We start from the raw sequence: 20,009 nt of genomic DNA, 5'->3' as shown, positions 1-20,009 counted from the left end.
GTCTTCAGCCTTTGAGAACCTTGACTCCATTGGTATGTTCGTTGTGCTACACGCTTCCACCTTTGTGTCACACACTACTATGTGAGTCGTGTTACACGCTTCCATCCGTGTGTCACATAACCGTGTATATTTAACACCAGCCGATCTATCCACAGGCTCACACGTCTTATTTCTTGTGATAGAATCCACCTCGGCTGCCATAGCTTCAAATCTATTCTCTTCACCGAATAGATTGAACTCATGTGAGGCAAACTCTCCTCCTCTATTGGTGCATCCTAGATTGAACATAGTTGAGGTAACCTCTCCTCCTCTATCGGTGCAACCTAGATTGAACATAGCTGAGGCAAGCTCTCCTCCTCTATTGGTGTGAAATCTTTTGAACCAATAGAATGCCTCACGATTATCTGCTGGCGTTGGTGGTGCGATTCGCCCACATAAATCTCCATGCAGTAACTCCTTCATCCTCATCGACAAAACCTGGAAGTTTATCAATGACAACATCAAACAATGGACTGATGCAGATCCAAAGTCTTTGATGCGAGGCGCAGCTGTAGTCACGTCGGCCATCTGCTTTCGTGATCTCTCCTCCTGTCGCCATGATCTAAGCTTCATCTTAAGCTTAGATTCGAGTCTCCAACTTGAGGCTCTTTAATGATGGTAACGGCCCAACCTGGCTCTGATACCAATTCAGATCTCTTAGAAATACAAAGAGTTATAAGAACAACTTTTCTTATTAGCTTTAGAAACTACTCAAAAACTAAAGCTCTCAATATGTTTCTCTCAGATCATATGGAACACCTCTCCATTAGACCTATATTTATATGAAAGACAATTCCCTTTAACATGTGGGATATGGAAAACACAAACTTAACCTAAATATAAACTTCATTTTCCTATTTCTAGGTTTCCTTATTGTGTTTAATTATCTTAACATATTAAACATCTAATAATATGTTAAGTTTCCATAAGCTTGGAATTATCTAACACTGTGCTGGTATAGCCAGAAGTAACAAAAATTAAAAAGACGAAACGACTTAAAAATGTATTCAAACTTTATAAAAGATTATATAGTTTTAGCTTTGATGTATATTTGTAATTGATATATATATATATAGTTCCTATGATCTTTTGGTTTTTGATATACCTCGTAGTGGATGTCATCCAGATGCGAAGTCTCAACGAGCCCTACCAAATTATGAAGCATGTTAGCATTCGTATCTTCATCAAAATTTGTCTGAGAATTGCATGTATATTTGTTTATAAAACTACCGTATAATATATAGTTTTGTAAGGCACACCTTATATGCATGAGTGAGCTATGTGAAATGTGAAATGATACATTAGTTTGAGAACACTGCTAGTTGATTTGTACCTGAAGAAAACATTGGGAGGAGGAGCAAGAACGATACTAGGATCACTAGCTTCATCGTTTAGTCAGATTCTATAACTTTTTTTCAGCGTTCAGATTCTATAACACCTTGACTTTGAATACATATATTGTATATATGCAGATATACTAGTCATAATTACGAAGGTAACGGATTCAACAATGAATACATTTATAAAATTAATCGATGACAAGTGCCCTATTATATGGTCAAAGTGATTATCACTAACTAACTAGAATTTAATACTAGATACTCTGACCAGCAAATATCAAAATCCAATCCATTATTTTTCAAAAAGATATTTTAGTATTTACCTTTTTTTCCTCTACTTTAAACTTTTATTAATACATTATAAGAAGTTTTTTTATTGATACTTGGGAAACAAATTTTTAAAAATTATTGTTTATAATAATAATTGAAAAATGTGACTCAAATGTATGAAGCTAGAAACGATAGCTGAATTTTGTTAAGTGTGATTATTCTAATAGTACTTGGTATTGTTATGATTTGAACCATAACTCGAATATTTCTGCAAATTACATTGTGTATTTTCATACAAATTCAGCCTGATATTGACAATCTCCATAGCCTGCAGAAATTAAGTATAAAAATTAAAAAATCATTAAAAAATTATATAACTAATTAACTAATTCTATCAAAATTTAGAAAACATACTGGGATCAATTGAAGTTATCTCTCCAGTCTTATCGAAATCGCAGTCGAACTCGTGTCTCCCCATTGTCTGGTAGAACAAGTTCATAGCGTACGCTGAATGGGCTTCCACTGTGTTGGGGAGAAAACAAGGCCCACCTTCGATAATGGGCTCACAGTCTAAGCCCAATCCACATACGTAATCTATGTTCCTCTGTAAAGCCTCCGTCTCCGCGCCAGACTTTGTAACGCACCACCGCTTCCCCGAAGATCCTCCGACCGGTGATCGCCGGTTGTTCTCCGGTGGATCCGATGTTCTAGCCTGTCAATTTCCAAAACCAAACTCGTAAACAAAATACAGTTTTTCGAAACACAGCGAAACGCGGCGGCGATTACCGTCGGCCGGAGGATTCCGATGTCGTAAACCGGTGTTAAATCGGACCGGAAAAGACCGAAGTTACGCTCGCTAATCGGTCCCGGTTTGAGATTTTCGTTGAATAGCGCGAAAATGTACGTCTCGAAAGTCCGGTTAGGCATCAGCGGCGTTCCGGTACCGGAGTTTACACGGTCCATCACTTTCCTGTTAAACTCCGCCGCGGTGGCGACGTCTACGCCGATCTGATCTCTGTCTCCCTTAGACGGCCATCCGATTTCTCCCACCACGATCGCGACGTCGGAAAATCCGAGTCGTTCCATGGCGGAGTAGACGGAATCAAGCTGAGCGTCGAACATGTTTGTGTAATGAAGCTTCGTGTCTTGATCGAACAAGCCTGGATTAGGTCTAAACAGAGCGAAGTCGAGAGTCTCGGGTGAGTACCCGAAGAACGGGTAAGGATTCACGACGAAGGGTGAGGCAATAGTGCGGAGGAAGCTGAGGAGAGGCTTTAGGACATGCTTGTCGTAGCCTTGTCGGAACCTAGCGGAAGACGGAGGAGTGGTGTGAGAGAGGATTCCTAGGGAGTGCGGCGTGGAGATTTGGATACGACGGTGGAGAGAGGCGGAGACGAGGGCGGTGTGGAGGGATTGCATCGCCGGGACAAGGTTTCTGATGAGGAGGTGGTTACCGGTGGAGATGACTTCGTTACCGACGAGGATGCGGATGATGTTGGTGGAGGGGAAGTGAGGTTGGATGTGGTCGGAGATCCATCGCTGGGCGAAGGAGAGGTTTGTGAGGTGTGGGATTTGGTCGTTGGAGACGGTGACGGTGACGGCAACACCGGTGTGAGCGAAGGCTTGGAGAATTTGAGGATCGGCGTCGAAGAGGCGGATGCGGTTGATGACGGTGGAATGGAGGAGGAACTCCGCCACTTGACGCGGCGGAGGGAGGTTGTTCGCGAGTGTACCGAAGTTTACACCAATGCTCGCGTCAGCTCCTGATCCTGACCAATAATGTTTGCTAATCGTTATTCAAATATGAACATAAGTATATATACTATCTTATTGTTCCCTCTCAAAAAAAAAAAAAAAAAATCTCTCAAGAAAGCTATTTCTTTTTATACTTTTGGTTACTATCGATTCGATAATTATTAAAAAGAAACAAGATGATTGACTGAAAAATACCTGTCGAAAGGATGATAAGAAATGCAACCATAGTAATCATATTAGCAGGATAAATAAACGAGGAACAGGAGGAAGATCGTCGCATGTAATTCATGGTTAAGAGTTTTAATTAATCAAAAATCAAGAATGGAGGAAGAGGGATAAAAGATCTAATAAGAGTTTGGTATTTGTCAATGTTCACCAAACCAAATATGCTTTGCTTTTTCTTGGGAGATTGTCAGAAGAAGTAGAATCGAGTCAGTTTGGAACAAAAATATAAAAACGTTTGGAAAATGTTAATTCAATATTTTCTAATACCAATCTATTACGTACCAAAAATATTGTAATGGACAGAAAACCATTGGTATTTAGTTATTTACATGAAAACAGGCCTCAGTTACATTTCCCTATATATATTATTACTACAAAAAGACAAGTATAATATATTATAATATTAATAATTTCACGACGAAAAGAGATAAATCTGAGTTACTCAATCTTTTTCTCGTTCCCCTACCTCTGAAGTAATTCCAAACCTTCAGCTCCGGCTACGTCCGACCACGTGAGACCTAGCTACAAACCACCAGGTCAAAAGTGGGCTAACGTGGTATCACCAATCTCAGCCCCATACAAAACTCATAACTTCACCGCGTGTAAAAATCAGACTGGTTTTACCACACTACACCTGGTCGAGGAGTATAGAAGCTGAGTGAGTGATTCATTTAACTTTGTTCTTTTGATTTACGAGTTACAGGTCACTTTCTCGTGATCGTAGTACCCTCAAATGTTCCAACAACTATTCTTTTTGGTACCAAACTTAATAATAGTTATATATTGGATGATACATTGTTTAAATTTAGAAAAATATCTTTTGTTTTGTTGCAGAAACCACTAACTAGGTTGCATTGCATTCAACCCCCTCTTATTCTCTGTTTTTTATTATTATAACACAGCCTCTCTCAGAACACCAAATGGAGAGAACCAGACCCAACAAACCAAAAAGCAAACCGGACTAGCCCACCCACACTGACAAGTTTCAAAACACCGGTCATTACAGCTTGGAACAAGCCGGTTTATCAAGAAACCAAACAAGCTCCTCCTCAGCAGAAACACAACCCGCAGGTACACATCCCCAGTCTTCTTCAAAGCAGCCTCCACTGCTTCAGCCTTCCCAGAACCGCAAACCACTAAAGCTACACACGCAGAGGAGTTAATAACCGGAAACGTGAAGGTGATTCTCTCAGAAGGCGGCTTTGGAGAGTCAGTAACAGAAGCCACCCATCTCTTCTCCTCATCACACAGACCATGCCCTGGGAACAGTGACGCCACATGGCCATCAGGTCCCATACCAAGAAGCATGAGATCAAACTTCGGAAAGCCGGTTGATTCAGACACGCGGAGGACACCGGTCTTGACCAGATGCTTGAGACACGTCTCGTAATCCTCCGCTGCTGCCTCGGCCGAGGGAGATTCATTGATTGCGTATACGTTTCCAGGAGGAATGGGAACCTTGGAGAGGAAGGCATCGTAAGCAAGTTTGTAGTTGCTGTCTTCATGATGCTTAGGGACAACTCTCTCGTCCACCCAGCAAAAAATGCCACCTTGACCAATCTATTGAACCAACCTCTACTAGCTTCCTGAGATTCGGACAGCATTTAACATTAAAGCTATGTTCTTGATTCGACATAACATCCTTAAAGATCGAGACTTTACAACCCTTACCGGAGAGATTTGATTAAGGAACCGCCGGAGACAACGACGGTGAAAGCTCCTTTCTCCTTACAGTACTTGTCGGAGAGATCTGCTGTGTATTTGGCTAACTCAACCGCTAAGTTCTCCTCCGTGTCAAAGATCTCCACTCTCTTCTTCTCTTCTTTACCTTTTTCTGTAGCCATGCTCCTCACCTCTGATAACTTTCTCCGACTATTAGTTAATCTCCCGATCGATGAAATTGATAGCGACGCAGTGGAATGAGCTGAACAAGATAGATTCTTAGGGAAGGGAGGTGAGGGAGGATCTGATCGAGATGGGAGGTTGGTGGGTAGTGAGGAGAAGAGAATCTGACGAAGGAAACAAGAAGAAGCCATGAAAAGGTGGGAGCTTTGCTTCTTTATAGGGAAAGTGAGGAACCTTGACTAAAATCAGACCAAACACATCTATGTTTCAGAGGTGTGGTCTCCAACTTGGACCGAACCGGTCGGTTTATATTGATAAACCGAGTATATGATTAACTATATCTAGAATCGGTTTCGGAAACTAAGACGAATGTTTCATCGGACTATATCTAGAATTGGTTATGTATCAAGTAATGGATATAGCTAACCATTTTAATAAATCGTAGTCGGTTGCTTTGTACGTTTTTGTAGCTGAAAGAAACCGGTTTTCTACTAATACTACTACAAGTCTATAACACACTTCAATGTGTGAGCATAAGAGGATGGAGTTTAGAAAGCTGATTTGCTTCCTAACCATTTCAGAATGCACCAAACAACTTTGAGAAGCTCCCAAAGCCTTGAGAAAGCTCTTTCAACGACTGCTAGAATTGCTTCTAAAGACAATTGTTAACAACTCCAACGAGTATAGCATATACAATCAATGATGCTAAACCAAACTAAAATCCGAAAACAAATACAAGAACAACACCTCTTAAATTTCTTCTATAATACATAATTTTTTTTCCCATTTTTGGGTTTAGTTCCTCTAAAATCAATATGCTCAAAAGAATAATTTACAAAGGAAGCACCTGCCTTCCACTATATGTTGTATCTTTAAACCAAAGGTCTTAAGACTTGACTCACACGTTAGAAGACTCATGTCATGACAATGTGTCACCTAGGTCTTGAGCTCGAGCTTCGTACAGTCACACCATGCAAGAACTTAGCGTACCCCAAGAAACTCAGCTTCCCATCTGAACTCCGGATCCAATCCTTGAGCAGAGGATATGCATTTGGTCCCACGCTCATCTCCTACAAAAAAACACAGATGCTTTTAATCTTAACAAAAAGATGGTGCTTTAAGCCAATCTAATAGAAGAAGGTTGAATTAGGATTTAGGACCATACCCCAGCGAGTTCTTGGACGGATATGACTCGGTTTCCTTCTTGTTCAAAGTGCTCAAATGCAGAAGTTGCAATCTGTTCCCATTCTTCAAGAGCTTCCAGTTGGTAAACGCTGACCCCAGCCGCACAGAACTCTTCAAACTCGAGTTTCTTTTGTGCCAGTGGTTGCATCTTCACATAAAGAAGAAAAAAAAAGGTAAGAAAATTGCAGAAAGCAAATGCACAATGGTACATTCATAAGAGTATGCAATATACTAAACCAATGATAATGGTCATGAAAAAAATACTAAAGAAAGACTAATCTTAAGATAACGGTTTATTCATGTTACTCACAATATCTACAAACATTTTCTGACTACCAACCACTATTAAACCTTATCTTAGATTCATAATTGGTACACCTATAAACTTGAAAGGCAAAGATAAAAAATATATAAGCAGAGATGTCTTACTGTGTTTAAAATGTCAGGAAGCTTTGATTCCATCATAGCATCAGTAGCATATCTTGTTAAAGCCTGCAGTTTACACTCTAAGATATGAATTAGTTTGTAATTAGGAAACTATTTATTCTATTTATTCATTTCCTTTTCTTAGAGGACTTTGGTTTTAGTTTGAATGTATATTAAAAAGAGATGCAGCTTGGTTGTAAGTTGTAACTTTTTTTTGTAAGTTGTAAGTTTTTTTTGTAAGTTGTAACTTGTAAGACTCATCCAAGCTAGAGAAGGGTTTATCGATTTTCAACGAAGGATCAGCATAGTAGATGTAGATTCAAAAATCAAAGTATGAACCAATATGCTATAGCTAAATCAAGAAAGGCACACTGACCGTTGTGAAGTTGTTAAGAGATAGCCCTCCATCTTTAGGGTCTAAGAGCATGAACTGCGCCTTAAGGAACACAAGCTCCTCATCAGGTATAGCTTTGGCGAGAGCCTAAGTAAAAAAGGAAGAAGATCAAGATAAGAAACAGACAGCCATCAGAAACATATGTTTTCAAATGAGAAAAGAGGAAATGCACTTGATACTAATAAGAGGGGGTATCAAGAAACTACCTTAAGTGCTGATCTTCTGAAAGGCGAGGCACGAATATAAGACCTGACCAACTTGTAAACCGAGAAATCAAGAAGCAAACCAGGGTTTTCATCACGTAACCACGGATGAGCTGCAAAAACACAGATCATATAATGAAGCAAAGCAAAACCTACTTAATACAACCATGTTCTTGTTTCCATTTCAAGAAGATACTAACCTAGAGCTTGAGCAGCAGTCATTCGTTTCCTATGGTCCTTGTTCAGAAGCCTTTTCACAAAGTCTTTACCAGTAGGAGATATAGAAGGCCAAGGCATATCCTCGAAATTAGGGTTTGCTCTAAGCACACAACGGAATATTGCAGATTCAGTTCTTCCGTAGAAAGGTCTGCTTCCGCATAGTAGTATGTAACTTATGACACCAATGCTCCACATATCTGCTTCAGTGCTGTAAGACCTGTGGAGTACTTCTGGTGCAACGTAGTATGCGCTTCCCACCACATCATTGAGCCGTTGATCTACAAATACAAAAGATTAACTCACATTAATGTCAAAGTCAAACTTGCATACAATATGCAGAATCATGTACTCCCTTTGTTTCAAATTAGATGTTGTTCTAAAAATTTTCAAGCTAATTAAGAAAAAAAAGTTATATTTTAATTTATATAAGGGCAAAAGAGATAAATTAATGATATAAATTGCATTGAAATCATACACTTATTTTGTTACGAAAGTTTTAATCTACAATGATACATATTAATATGGAACGGAGGGAGTAATAATTACCGTATCTAATGAAATCAGACAAGCCAAAGTCTATGACCTTGAGTACTGCATCCTCGTTTCTGCTGGTGAAGAGAAAGTTCTGGATACACAAATGCACCATTTGTTTATTACAGTTGATTGAATCTAAGCAACTTATAGAGGTTGAATGTGTGTGTTTACAAATAGCAAAGAAGAGGGACAAGATGGCATTGATTGAAATGTAAGCAACTTATAGAGTGTAGACTGTGTACCTCTGGCTTCAGGTCACGGTGCACAACACCTTGGAGATGAAAAAATGCTGTTGCGGATAGAATCTGTACAAGAATACGTTTGGCGTCGACTTCAGGGTATCTACCACCTCTGCAGTAAAGGCAAAAACACAAGATTTTGATCTCATAACCAAAAGGAAGAACACAAAAACAATACTAAGAAAGGTAAACTAAGGGAGCTACCTCGCCAAGATTCTGTCCAATAACTCTCCTCCTTCACACAACCTAAAAGCAAATTTGAAGAGAAGATTGAATATCTGAATTCAACTCATTTAATAAACTCAATGTTCAAAAAAACGGCAATCTGACGCTTTATAAAGGATTAGGTGCCGCCTAGACCGATAAATCCTTATAGAAAAATGTTTAATTGTTTTAGAACATTGAATAAACTAGTTTCAACTATCATCTTAACTGCCACTCAAAAAAAGAATGAAAGTTCCATGTCTATAGTAAATAAGATTATGAATGAAGCACTTACTCCATAACTACATAGACGTTATCATTGTCCTCATACACATCATAGAACTTAACCATATGCTTATGCCCAGATAAAGCTTTCAGCAACTTCACTTCTCTACGAACATCTTCAATGGACAAAGCCGATGTCATCTGAAAAGAGTCATCATCTTTATATTATCTAAAGGAGCAATCTTGGTACTAAAAACCAGATCTTTCGAGATTCCGACATAATGAACAAGAGTCCCTACATTGGTCGGTACCACATCATTACAATTTGAAACCTACCAAGAGAGAGAGTAAAGACCTTAGCTTTAGAGATGATCTTGACAGCCACCGTCTGCCCCTTCATCTTCCCTTTCTTGGCCTTAGCCCAGCAAGTATGACCAAAATGCCCTCGCCCCACCTCCTTCCCCAACTCGTACTTCCCTTCCACGTTCTTCCCGAACCCGAAGTTCTTGTCCAGCCTCTCCCCTCCGACGCTGTCAACGTCCTCGCTGTCCTCCGGGATCGGCTCGTCTCTGGGCCGCGGCGGCGCGCCTCTTCGCCGTCTCAGAGCCGCCATGATCGGCTTCGCGGGGGACGGCGGCGGAAACGGCCATTTGAACTTTCTTCCCGGAGTTCTCGCCGGCGACGGAGCTACACCCGCCGGTAAGGGGCTCTGGAACGGGCTGTTGGCGTAGGAGTTGACTTCGGAGGGGATGGGAGACTGAGGGATCGAAGCGCGCCGGGGGGTTTGCGACGGTTGTTCGACGGGGATCTCGTCGTCTTTGACGGAGGAGATGTTCCGGCTGTAACAGAGACCCATGGCCGTCGGATTGACTGATCGGTCAGAGTCAAAGAATCGGACGGTGAGGAGCCGAAGTTGAACAGTAAGGTCGATATAAAAAAAAATGTTTTTTTTTTAAAATCAAAGAAAAGAAAACAAAATGTTTTTGAATTATATAAAGGGAGAAGGCGAAGGTAAACACATGACCACTTTATTACTACTACAACAACCAAGAACGCGTTTTGTCATTAAATCACTTTTACTTCTCTGTTAATTTCACTTATTAGTGTGTCGTCTAATGGCTATTGGGATAATGGTCACAAAACACCAGCTTTATAATGATAAATTTTATTTTTGATAATTAAAACATTACAAATATTTTTTTTTGTTTAAGTACTTTTTTTTTGGGTGATTAAATATAAGACCAGACTTTATTTAATAGTTTTAAGATGTGTATCCAACCCATCTTATTTTATAAATTTGATTCCAAAAAATACTTTTTAGAAAATGATTATCTAATGATAATAGTCAATGTTGTATTTATTGATTCCCAATGATTAAAGAAGAAGTTGTTCGATTATTAAATAATCAATAAAACCATATGTTATGTATGGGATTGATAACCTATTTCCAGATCATGTTTTCAGTCTCAAAGTAGAAATTATTTTTAATCATAATTGTTCATTCATATCGGTTTCTTAACATGTGTAAATGGAGAAATACAATAATAACTCAACTTAAATACTTAGTAAACCTTTTACTACAGATTAACTATAGTTTTTTTAAAAAACTCTTAGCATGTTAGATATACATTTAATAACGCATTTGAACAATGCTTATCAATAATTTGAAATGGGCATGTGTCGGTGAATAACTAGCTTTTGGACACTAGTTTGACTAATTTTCTTACATAAACGCTTCTACCTAAACATAGCTTAAGAGACTTTTAGACTACCGAGTTTTCCAATTAGTTTTACAACAAATAAAAATTGAAAAGACGAAGACGGTGGTTCTGATCTGTCACAGCCAGTCACCGAACATATTAAACAGAAAAAAAGTCTCAGCCATTTGTCAGGGAAACGCGAGAACGAGTTAATACGGTTACCAACTTTTTTTTTTTAACACAATACGGTTACCAACTTGACTATTCTTTACACCGCCTAGTGAAAAAGACAACAAAAAGACACTTTTCATCTTTATTATAAACCGGTTCAAACCGTCTTGATACAAGTTGGTAAGATTTCAATACCTAACCGACCTGATACTGTATATTGGTAGCAAATGGTTGCCGGTTAACTTAAAAAAGTTCTGACGACGTTTATGGCTATTGGTTCAATTGGTTGAGCTCAAGTGGCTAACTCAAATCATAACTAACCAGAAAAAAATTAAATTCGTTGCCTTCATGAATCGTCTACTAGACGTACGGTCCGGTTTGATTTTTGACTATGGTCGATGCAGTGATCCGGTTGTGAAGGGAGCTTGTCTTACGCCGCAAGAAATATACCACTATGTTGACGTATACGTATTCTCCACTATCTTGACCGGCAAGCTGACAATGGTCTGATAAGTTGACGTTTATCTTTCCGCTAAACTCTTCAACGTTTGAATATGTTATTTCTTATACTAGATTAATAACGTCCCAATCTGAAACAAACAAGTCACAGGACTTGGTCATATAGATGAATAATTTATACTTTTAGTTACAAACACATGCTAAAAATATCAACTAAAGAAACTTCCATATGTATTGTGTCTACTTTTAGTTGTGGTTTCACACTTGGTCGTGTAGTTTTTGCCAAGGATTTATAATTCAAAGAAATCAAACCAACTCAGACAATTGAATTGAAAAGTTTGATCTATAATTCAAAGTTTAATCAATTTTATCAGAAAGCTACCTACACAAAAATATAGCATTAACTTTAATGGAAAAGAATATAATCTGTAAATTGCCACATCAAAATAACCTAACAAGTATAGTTCAAAACAATTATGGAAAAGAGTGTCTGAAGTGATCACAACACCAACCAAATTTTAAACAATTTCAAGGTATTTAGTACTATTTTTAATCTATCAAACAAATTGGAGGTTTAAAGAACATATAGTATCAAGATATTGTGCCTTTTTAGTAGATGATTTTGTTTGACCATAAGGGAATGGTCGTCTATATCTTGATAGGCTAACTAGATTCGTTCAGACTACGATATGATTATAAACTAAAAGAAAAAGCAGATCAAACCTAAATAACATAGAAAGTAAATATTCTTTCACAAAGCAAAGACTTTCCAAAAATCTAACAAAAACAAAAAGAAAGATCAATGAAACAATTTGACAAGATTTTAAACACACTGAGTACCCTTACCAGATGTCTATGCATGGAGATTCAGACATAAGATAGAGCAAAATATAAGATTCCCCAAAAAGAGTCTTAAAATGATCCATGAATATAAAAACGAACAATTTGGTTCATAACGCAAGTAGAAGAAGGAGAAAGTCTGGGAGGTGGTTAAGTAACAAAAAGGATTGTTAATTATACGAACATAAAACGCTTCTGAGTATCTTTAAAATGACATTTGATCGCTCTTTCTCTCCTTGAATTGATGAGCTCTTTGATCGGTTTGCAGTTACCATTAGTTTAAATCAGGTTGGTCTAGCCTCACTGGTGTCTTTGACAGGCTCACCCTTCAGACATATAGAAGAAAAGCAAAATATTAATCTCACAGACACAGTGATGATTTTATTATGTCTTGCTAACCTTAAAGAACACCAACATACTTACACTTGAATCAAACGAAAATAACTAAAGATTTGAGGCGTCTTAACAAGAGAAAATATTACAAAATCCACCAAACTATTTATATCTACAACTAGCATGCAACATTCTGCATCCAAAACTAAACGAGCTAATCGCAAATGGTTATAATCGATTGATGAAAAACTAAACACGAGAAGAATCAAGGGCCACAGTATATAAAAAAAAAAGAATATTGAAACCGTTGTAACCCTACCTTAAAGGGAGACCGCCCACGACAATACCGCTACAATTAAGAGCAGAAACTGCACTTTCCACCTGAAACATTCAAAATTATCATATAGCACATTATTATTTCTACATAAAGGTGATTAGGGTCAAACATTGCCTCATCAGGCCAAACAAAAATTCAATATATATAGTGGACCATGCACATTGTTGCAGTGGTACATCACATTTATGACGATAATATATATCTAGTCCGAGAATGAGTACAACTTCAAAAGACTATCACGTATGTAAAATCAATTAAGCTTAACTTGAAACTTTTTTAAGTATCATAAAATGATTTAACTTTTGAATCAAGTTCATGCAGTTACCAACGTGATAATGAAAATTCATGTAAGGAAAAAAAACAGGCAAGAGAAAATCACCAGCGTAAATTCAACAAAAGCAATGCAGGTTTGGTGATGACAGTCTCCAACAAGCCTCACATGTTGAATCTACAAGAAAATAAATATGATTTAAAATCGAAAAACACAACATATATAGTATAAAATATAAACAATCTGCCTAGCCATAACATAAAAATATGTACCTCCCCACATGCTGTTTTAAAGAAATCTTCCAGTTCCATCTGAGTGAGCTGCATGTAATACAAAAACGAAAACTAATTAAGATGAATAGAAAAGGTTCAATTTCCAGTTCCATCTGAGGAATAAGTGATTAGAAAAATGAAAATCAAGATTACCTTCTTGTCGATATTAGTACAGTAAACAGTCTTTGCACATTTCTCACGCTCATCCTGAGACTGAAGCAACATTATGCAATCTCAGGAATAATAAGAGGAAGAGTCAAACCTAAGACTGGTTTAGAGATGATTATATAACTTAACTAACCTTTGGAAGAAGACTCGGGTCCACAGGGGCAATAGCTGTTTTTGAAAGACGAACCTTTATAGGATAAGAACAAAACAGAGTTCCTGATAGGCTTACAGCAGACCTAGCTCCCTCTGAGACATTACTTCACTGATTAGTAAAAAAGAAGAAGAACATTTTTAAGTGATAAAACAGTTAAGAGTGAAGTCACCGCATCAGTGAATTCAATGAAGGCAAGACGGAGAATAGATTTATTGCCACCGCATATACGACAATCAACAACCTTTTTAGACCTCAAAAATGAACAAGAAACTGTATGAGACTTGAGTTTGAAGATAATATCAAAACAAAGTGGCTAAAAGACGCATTACTCAAGTACCTGGCCACATGATTGAAAGAGACCAGCAAGTTGCTCTTCAGTAGCCTACAAAAAGACAAAAGAGGGCTTTTGTTAGTTTTATTACACTTCCTTCTGAGAAATTGGGTTCTTGAAGATAACAATTCTCATTTTAGACCTGTTGATCAATGTCTAAGACATGGACAGTTCTCCTGATTACTTCTTCCTTCTGAGCCAGGCTTGTTTTCTTGCTCATCCTTCGCTTCCATTGGCCAAAGTTCATTCTCTGCATTAAAAGGACAAAACTATTATATATAGGTCACATGTTGGTTATAACATATAAGTATAGCTGGATAAAACATTCGCTTTGACCCCTATCTTCTAAAAACTATTATATAGGTCACATGTTCTCCAAATTTCAGAATTTTTTTATTAACATTGAATTAAATATTTATGTTCATCTAAATTAATTCTAGATCCAGCATTGCAAACACAGATCATGATTTTCATATCACATTTCTCATCAATCTAAGAAATGATAAACAAAAAAATGTTATATAATTCACAAGATGTAAACATTGAGAAGACATTTTCATGAAACATAATAAATCCAGCACATATAGACCTTAACTCAGAGAATAATGTAAAAAATGATATACATAATACATACCCTTGTATCGAAAAGGTCATTGTCCTCAGCAGAGAAAGCTCGCATTGCGAAACTGTTGGTAAACCATAAGCTATTCTCCACAAACACAGGGATTGTTGGAGCAAGGGGCTGTGGAACATACTCCTTAGCCATCGGATTTAGTTTAGAAAACTTAACATCTATATGACTTATCTCACTCTTGAGAGCCCCTTCACTTCCCTTTGTTGAGTTTGGTGTCTCAACAGAAAAGTTGGATTCAGGGTTCTGATCATCAGGAGATGGCGGCATCATCGTAGCTGCTAATGAAGCAGTGTTGTTGTCTAGATTTTGATCAGAAGAGTCCACCTTCAGATCAGCATTTTCCGGGACAGCCATGATCATTCACACCAAAGGATGAATCTGTATCGCAAAAAATCTGACTGAAGAAAATTTCGAAGTAGAATAAAGGGAATATGAAGCTCTTTTTCTTAAATGAAAAAAATAAATTGATTACCAAAAAAAACAATAAATTCCAGTCAAGAAAATATACAGATGCAATAAATTATTATTAATTAGTTTAGTCATTTGTCAATAGCATTTCTTAATTATTAATGATGTTGGTCATTAGTCAACACCATTTCTTCATTGTTCTTGTTATATTAGTCTATATCAAATTTTCTTACTAATGAAATTTAATTTAATTTCCTAAACAAGATTCTGAAAAAAAATTACCCTTTTTCTGTCAACATATTTCACTATTTTCTTTTACTTCGGCAATGAATTAATTTTAACCTTTAATTTCTTGCATATTGGTTTAGAAGAAATTATTACATAATATAATATTTAATATTTTTAGTTTCGTTAGGTAAAATACGAGTGTTATATGGTAGAAGAAAATCAACCCGTTTTGTAACTTTTTATTTTATTTTAAGGTATTAAGCAGTTAGGAAGACCTTATAAAAAAATTTACCATCTATTTGACTAAAAATTATTAATAATCTTATACCAAAAAACCGGACTTGAGTCTCAAATATGATTTACTAATAACTACGTAAATTTATAAAATATTTTAAGATAGTTCAAATAAAATTATAAAACTTGGATATTCATAAATCAAATATTTTTTTACTATATAATAATATATAATAGATCACATTTACTATATTTGACTAAGAGCATCATATTCATACGAGCATTAGTCATGAACATTACATTAATAGGTTAATAAAGTAATTTGACATATATTTTATTATGTAAATAATATAATTATTAAGTAATGGAAAACTTTGGATGCTGAATATTGTAAAAATATAAAATTATTTTAATAGTGATGGTAGATGAATTAATATATTTTCATATATAAATATTAGGAAATGTAATATTGTTTTAGGCCAATATAAAAAATATTTTTTTGAACCAAACATCATATATATTATCGTTTAGGATATTAAAAAACTGAATATGTTATAGGCAAATTATTTTTTTTTAAAAAAAAATTGATACAGTTAAGTAAGATTTGGTTTTCATTTTATGTAAAAATCATTTTTTAACATTACATATACTATGCATTTATTTTTTATATTCAACACTATAATTAATAAATAAATATATTTTTATTGAAAGACAACCCTAACAAATTATTAAATTTATTGATTATCACCATTTAAGTATGTTAGCCTAATGATCTGAAGATTGATACTCACGTATAACATCCTTTGATGTCTCTTTAATATCCGATGAAAAGTTAAAACATTTCAAAAGAACAATCTAAACATCAAATCTTATAATTCTCCAAAAAAAATTCACTAGTCTAAGAAAAATCAGAGGAAAATCGAAAGCCAAACTTAACTTCATGGCAAACATTATCACTCTAATTTCTGAGCTTACTGAAAAATCAACTAATGTGTGTGTTTGAGAAAAGGTATTAAGAGTATGGCAAACATCAATCCCGCTAAATCTAAAAGAGAAGCATCTTATTTTTGCTGACCCAAATATAAGTTCTATGTAATATTTATTTAATATTTTTTTTGGTTTATTGTAAAGAAATTTTGTTTACTTTCCCTTTAAATTAAGGTGGTAGAATTGAATTAATACTTCCTCATCATTAACTGGACAAGCACTATTTCAGCTTTTTGATGAAGATTAATGGAAAATATTCCGACGATTTGAAGCTAGACCTTGCGATGGATCGAGAAAGAATACTCCCCACAATTTTCACATCAATTTAGTCGAACGCAGTCAATTATTTTTATGGTTTAACACTTACTGAAGATCCAATGTTTGATCGGTTTCCATTCAAACGAGTTCTCCAAAATATGTTGAGAACACTTTTCCAATCGGTATGTATTATCATTTAGTTTATAAAGAATAAATATGTAATGCATTCTTACCAAATTTAATATCCTACTATTGCTCGAATTTTGTAGATTTGGTTGGATGAGTTACTATCTTTGGATATTTAAGACATTTTGTGAATTATCCTTATGATGAGATATTTGGAGAATATGTGTCTAAAATTAATTTGAAGTTGATGGACGAAAGGTTATTTCAATTACTTAACAGGACACTTAAATATTAAATTATAAATAATCTTCTATGTATGTCACCAACATTACTGTTTAGTGGATGTAAGTTGGAATGTTAAATTTCTGGAGAGATTTTCCGAGATTTGGATATGAAGAATTGGAAACTGTCTAAATTCATTAAAACATTTCTAGCTTAACTTTTCTGGCGAGTCAATAACATGGAGTTACGTAATTTTAAGTATTTTAATATTAATGAATTTATTTTTGGATATGAAATAACCTATTTGCATTGTTGACAACTATTTAGGAAAAGTAAAAATTACAAACGAAGAACAATGTGTCAAATTCATTTTCGATTCAACATGGATTTAATAGTGTTGTATTATCATGTTTGCATCAATGTCCAGACTTATCTTAGTGGAAATGATGGTCCACTTTAAACCCTATATATAAATTCTTTACTAATACATATCTATTTTTAACATTGGATAACTAATAAGTACGACCTATTTACGTGGAAACCTTACGAGGAAATAACGAGAAATAATAAACGAGTATTTTACGAGAAAACATTTACGAGGAAATAACGAGGAAAGATAAACGAGTATTTTACGAGGAAAAACTTTCAAGGTATTTACCTGTAGTTTACGAGGAACTTGTTTCGAGGTATTTACGAGGAAATATAGCGACCTCCTTACGTGAAATGTTGACGTGGTCTTTACGACGAAATGATCTACTTCGTCTTTACGACGAAATATATTCCTCGCTACGTTACGACGAATTAGCGAAGAAATATGTGTTACGACAGATGAGTAACGAGCAAACGTGGTTCCTCGCTAATTCGTCGTAAAACCTCTTTTACGACGAACTCACGAGGAAAACCGCCCTCGTTAAGATTATGTTTTCTTGTAGTGATTGCGAAACTGTTGGTAAACCATAAGCTATTCTCCATAAACACAGGGAGGGTTGGAGCAAGTGGCTGTGGAACATACTCCTTAGCCATCGGATTTAGTTTAGAAAATTAACTTAACATCCGTATGACTTATCTCACTCTTGAGAGCCCCTTCACTGCCCTTTGTTGAGTTTGGTGTCTCAACAGAAGAGTTGGATTCAGGGTTCTGATCATCAGGAGATGGCGGCCTCATCGTAGCTGCTAATGAAGCAGTGTTGTTGTCTAGATTTTGATCAGAAGAGTCCACCTTCAGATCAGCATTTTCCAGACACCAAAGGATGAATCTGTATCGCAACAAATCTGACTGAAGAAAAGTTTGAAATAGAATAAAGGAAATATGAAGCTTTTTTCTTAAATAAAAAATAATAATTTGATTACCAAAAAGAAAAACAATAAATTCCAGTCAAGAAAATATACAGATGTAATAAATTATTATTAATTAGTTTGGTCATTTGTCAGTACCATTTCTTAATTATTAATTATGTTGGTCATTAGTCAACACCATTTCTTCATTGTTCTTGTTATAGTCTATATCAAATTTTATTACTAATCAAATTTAATTTAATTTCCTAAACAAGATTCTGAAAAATATTTACCCTTTTTCTGCCAACATATTTCACTATTTCCTTTTACTTCGGCAATAAATTAATTGTAACCTTTTTTCATATTGGTTTAGAAGAAATTATTACATAATTTAATATTTAATATTTAATATTTTTAGTTTCGTTTAGCTAAAATACAAGTGTTATATTGTAGAAGAAAATCAACCCATTTTATTACTTTTTATTATATTTTCAGCTATTAAGCAGTTAGGAAGAAATTATAAAAACATTTATCATCGATTTGACTAAAAAATTAGTAATAATCTTATACCAAAAAACCGGATTTAAGTCTCAAATATGATTTACTAATAACTATGTAAATTTATAGAGATAAAATTTATAAACTATTTTAACATAGTTCAAATAAAATTATACAGCTTGGATATTCATAAATCAAATATTTTTTAATTTATAATAATATATAATTGATCACAATTACTATATTTTACTAAAAGCATCATATTCGTACGAGCATGAGTCATGTACATTACATTAATAGGTTAATAAAGTAATTTGACATATATTTTATTATGTAAATAATATAATTATTAAGTAGTGCAAAACTTTGGATACTGAATATTGTAGAAATATAAAATTATTTCTATTGTGATGGTAGATGAATTAATATATTTGCATATATATATTAGAAAATTTAATAATTTTAAAGGCCAATATAAAATATATTTTATTTGAACCAAACATCATATACTATATTATCGTTTAGAATATAACAAAAACTGAATATATTCTAGGCAATTTTTTAAAAAATTTGATATAGTTAAGTAAGATTTTGATTTCATTATATGTAAAAAATCATCTTTTTAACATTACATATATTATGCATTTATTTTTTTATATTCAACACTATAATTAATAAATATATTTTTATTGAACGACAACCCTAACAAATTATTAAATTATATTAAATTTATTGATTATCACCATTTAAGTATGTTAGCCTAATGATCTGAAGATTGATACTCGCTTATAATATCCTTTGATGTCTCTTTAATATCCGATGAAAAGTTAAAACATTTCAAAAGAACAATCTAAACATTAAATCTTATAATTCTCCAAAAAAAATTCACTAGTCTAAGAAAAGTCAGAGGAAAATCGAAAGCCAAACTTAACTTCATGGCAAACATTAACACCCTAATTTCTGAGCTTACTGAAAAATCAACTAATGTGTGTGTTTGAGA

General features: G+C 35.0%; 3 protein-coding genes and 1 pseudogene across 4 annotated transcripts; all 4 read right to left on the bottom strand.

The window, feature by feature from the left end:
* Positions 1-1,826: 1,826 nt before the first annotated feature.
* LOC106315991 (glucan endo-1,3-beta-glucosidase) lies at positions 1,827-3,755 on the bottom strand. The gene is made up of 4 exons (XM_013753846.1): positions 3,600-3,755; positions 2,436-3,418; positions 2,064-2,361; positions 1,827-1,977 (listed from the first exon to the last, which is right to left on the bottom strand). Exons 1-4 carry the CDS (start codon positions 3,691-3,693, stop codon positions 1,940-1,942), a joined length of 1,413 nt encoding a protein of 470 aa, XP_013609300.1. The 5' UTR covers positions 3,694-3,755; the 3' UTR covers positions 1,827-1,939.
* Positions 3,756-4,526: 771 nt separating this feature from the next.
* On the bottom strand, positions 4,527-5,695 carry LOC106316020 (annotated as a pseudogene).
* A 425-nt stretch (positions 5,696-6,120) lies between these two features.
* Positions 6,121-9,959, bottom strand: LOC106312871 (CDPK-related kinase 4). Of its 2 annotated transcripts, none has more exons than XM_013750549.1 (11): positions 9,459-9,959; positions 9,174-9,304; positions 8,879-8,920; positions 8,678-8,786; positions 8,448-8,526; positions 7,883-8,179; positions 7,686-7,795; positions 7,462-7,566; positions 7,089-7,151; positions 6,640-6,807; positions 6,121-6,544 (listed from the first exon to the last, which is right to left on the bottom strand). In XM_013750549.1, exons 1-11 carry the CDS (start codon positions 9,957-9,959, stop codon positions 6,407-6,409), a joined length of 1,743 nt encoding a protein of 580 aa, XP_013606003.1. In that variant the 3' UTR covers positions 6,121-6,406. The 2 variants fall into 2 exon arrangements, with proteins under 2 accessions (XP_013606003.1, XP_013606004.1); XM_013750550.1 differs by having other exon boundaries at positions 6,123-6,544; positions 9,440-9,675.
* Positions 9,960-12,547: 2,588 nt separating this feature from the next.
* Positions 12,548-15,133, bottom strand: LOC106312872 (polyadenylate-binding protein-interacting protein 13). The gene is given in 10 exon segments (XM_013750551.1): positions 12,548-12,599; positions 12,926-12,987; positions 13,323-13,391; positions 13,487-13,534; positions 13,640-13,699; positions 13,788-13,916; positions 13,978-14,049; positions 14,146-14,190; positions 14,282-14,389; positions 14,774-15,133. Coding segments are annotated over 10 exon segments (1,005 nt in total).
* Positions 15,134-20,009: the final 4,876 nt, after the last annotated feature.

This window comes from Brassica oleracea, chromosome C9 (assembly GCF_000695525.1).
Source record: "Brassica oleracea var. oleracea cultivar TO1000 chromosome C9, BOL, whole genome shotgun sequence".
In the NCBI taxonomy this organism is placed as follows: Eukaryota; Viridiplantae; Streptophyta; class Magnoliopsida; order Brassicales; family Brassicaceae; genus Brassica; species Brassica oleracea.
The sequence above is the reverse complement of the archived record's forward strand: the minus strand, read 5'-3'. Positions and strand labels throughout refer to the sequence as shown.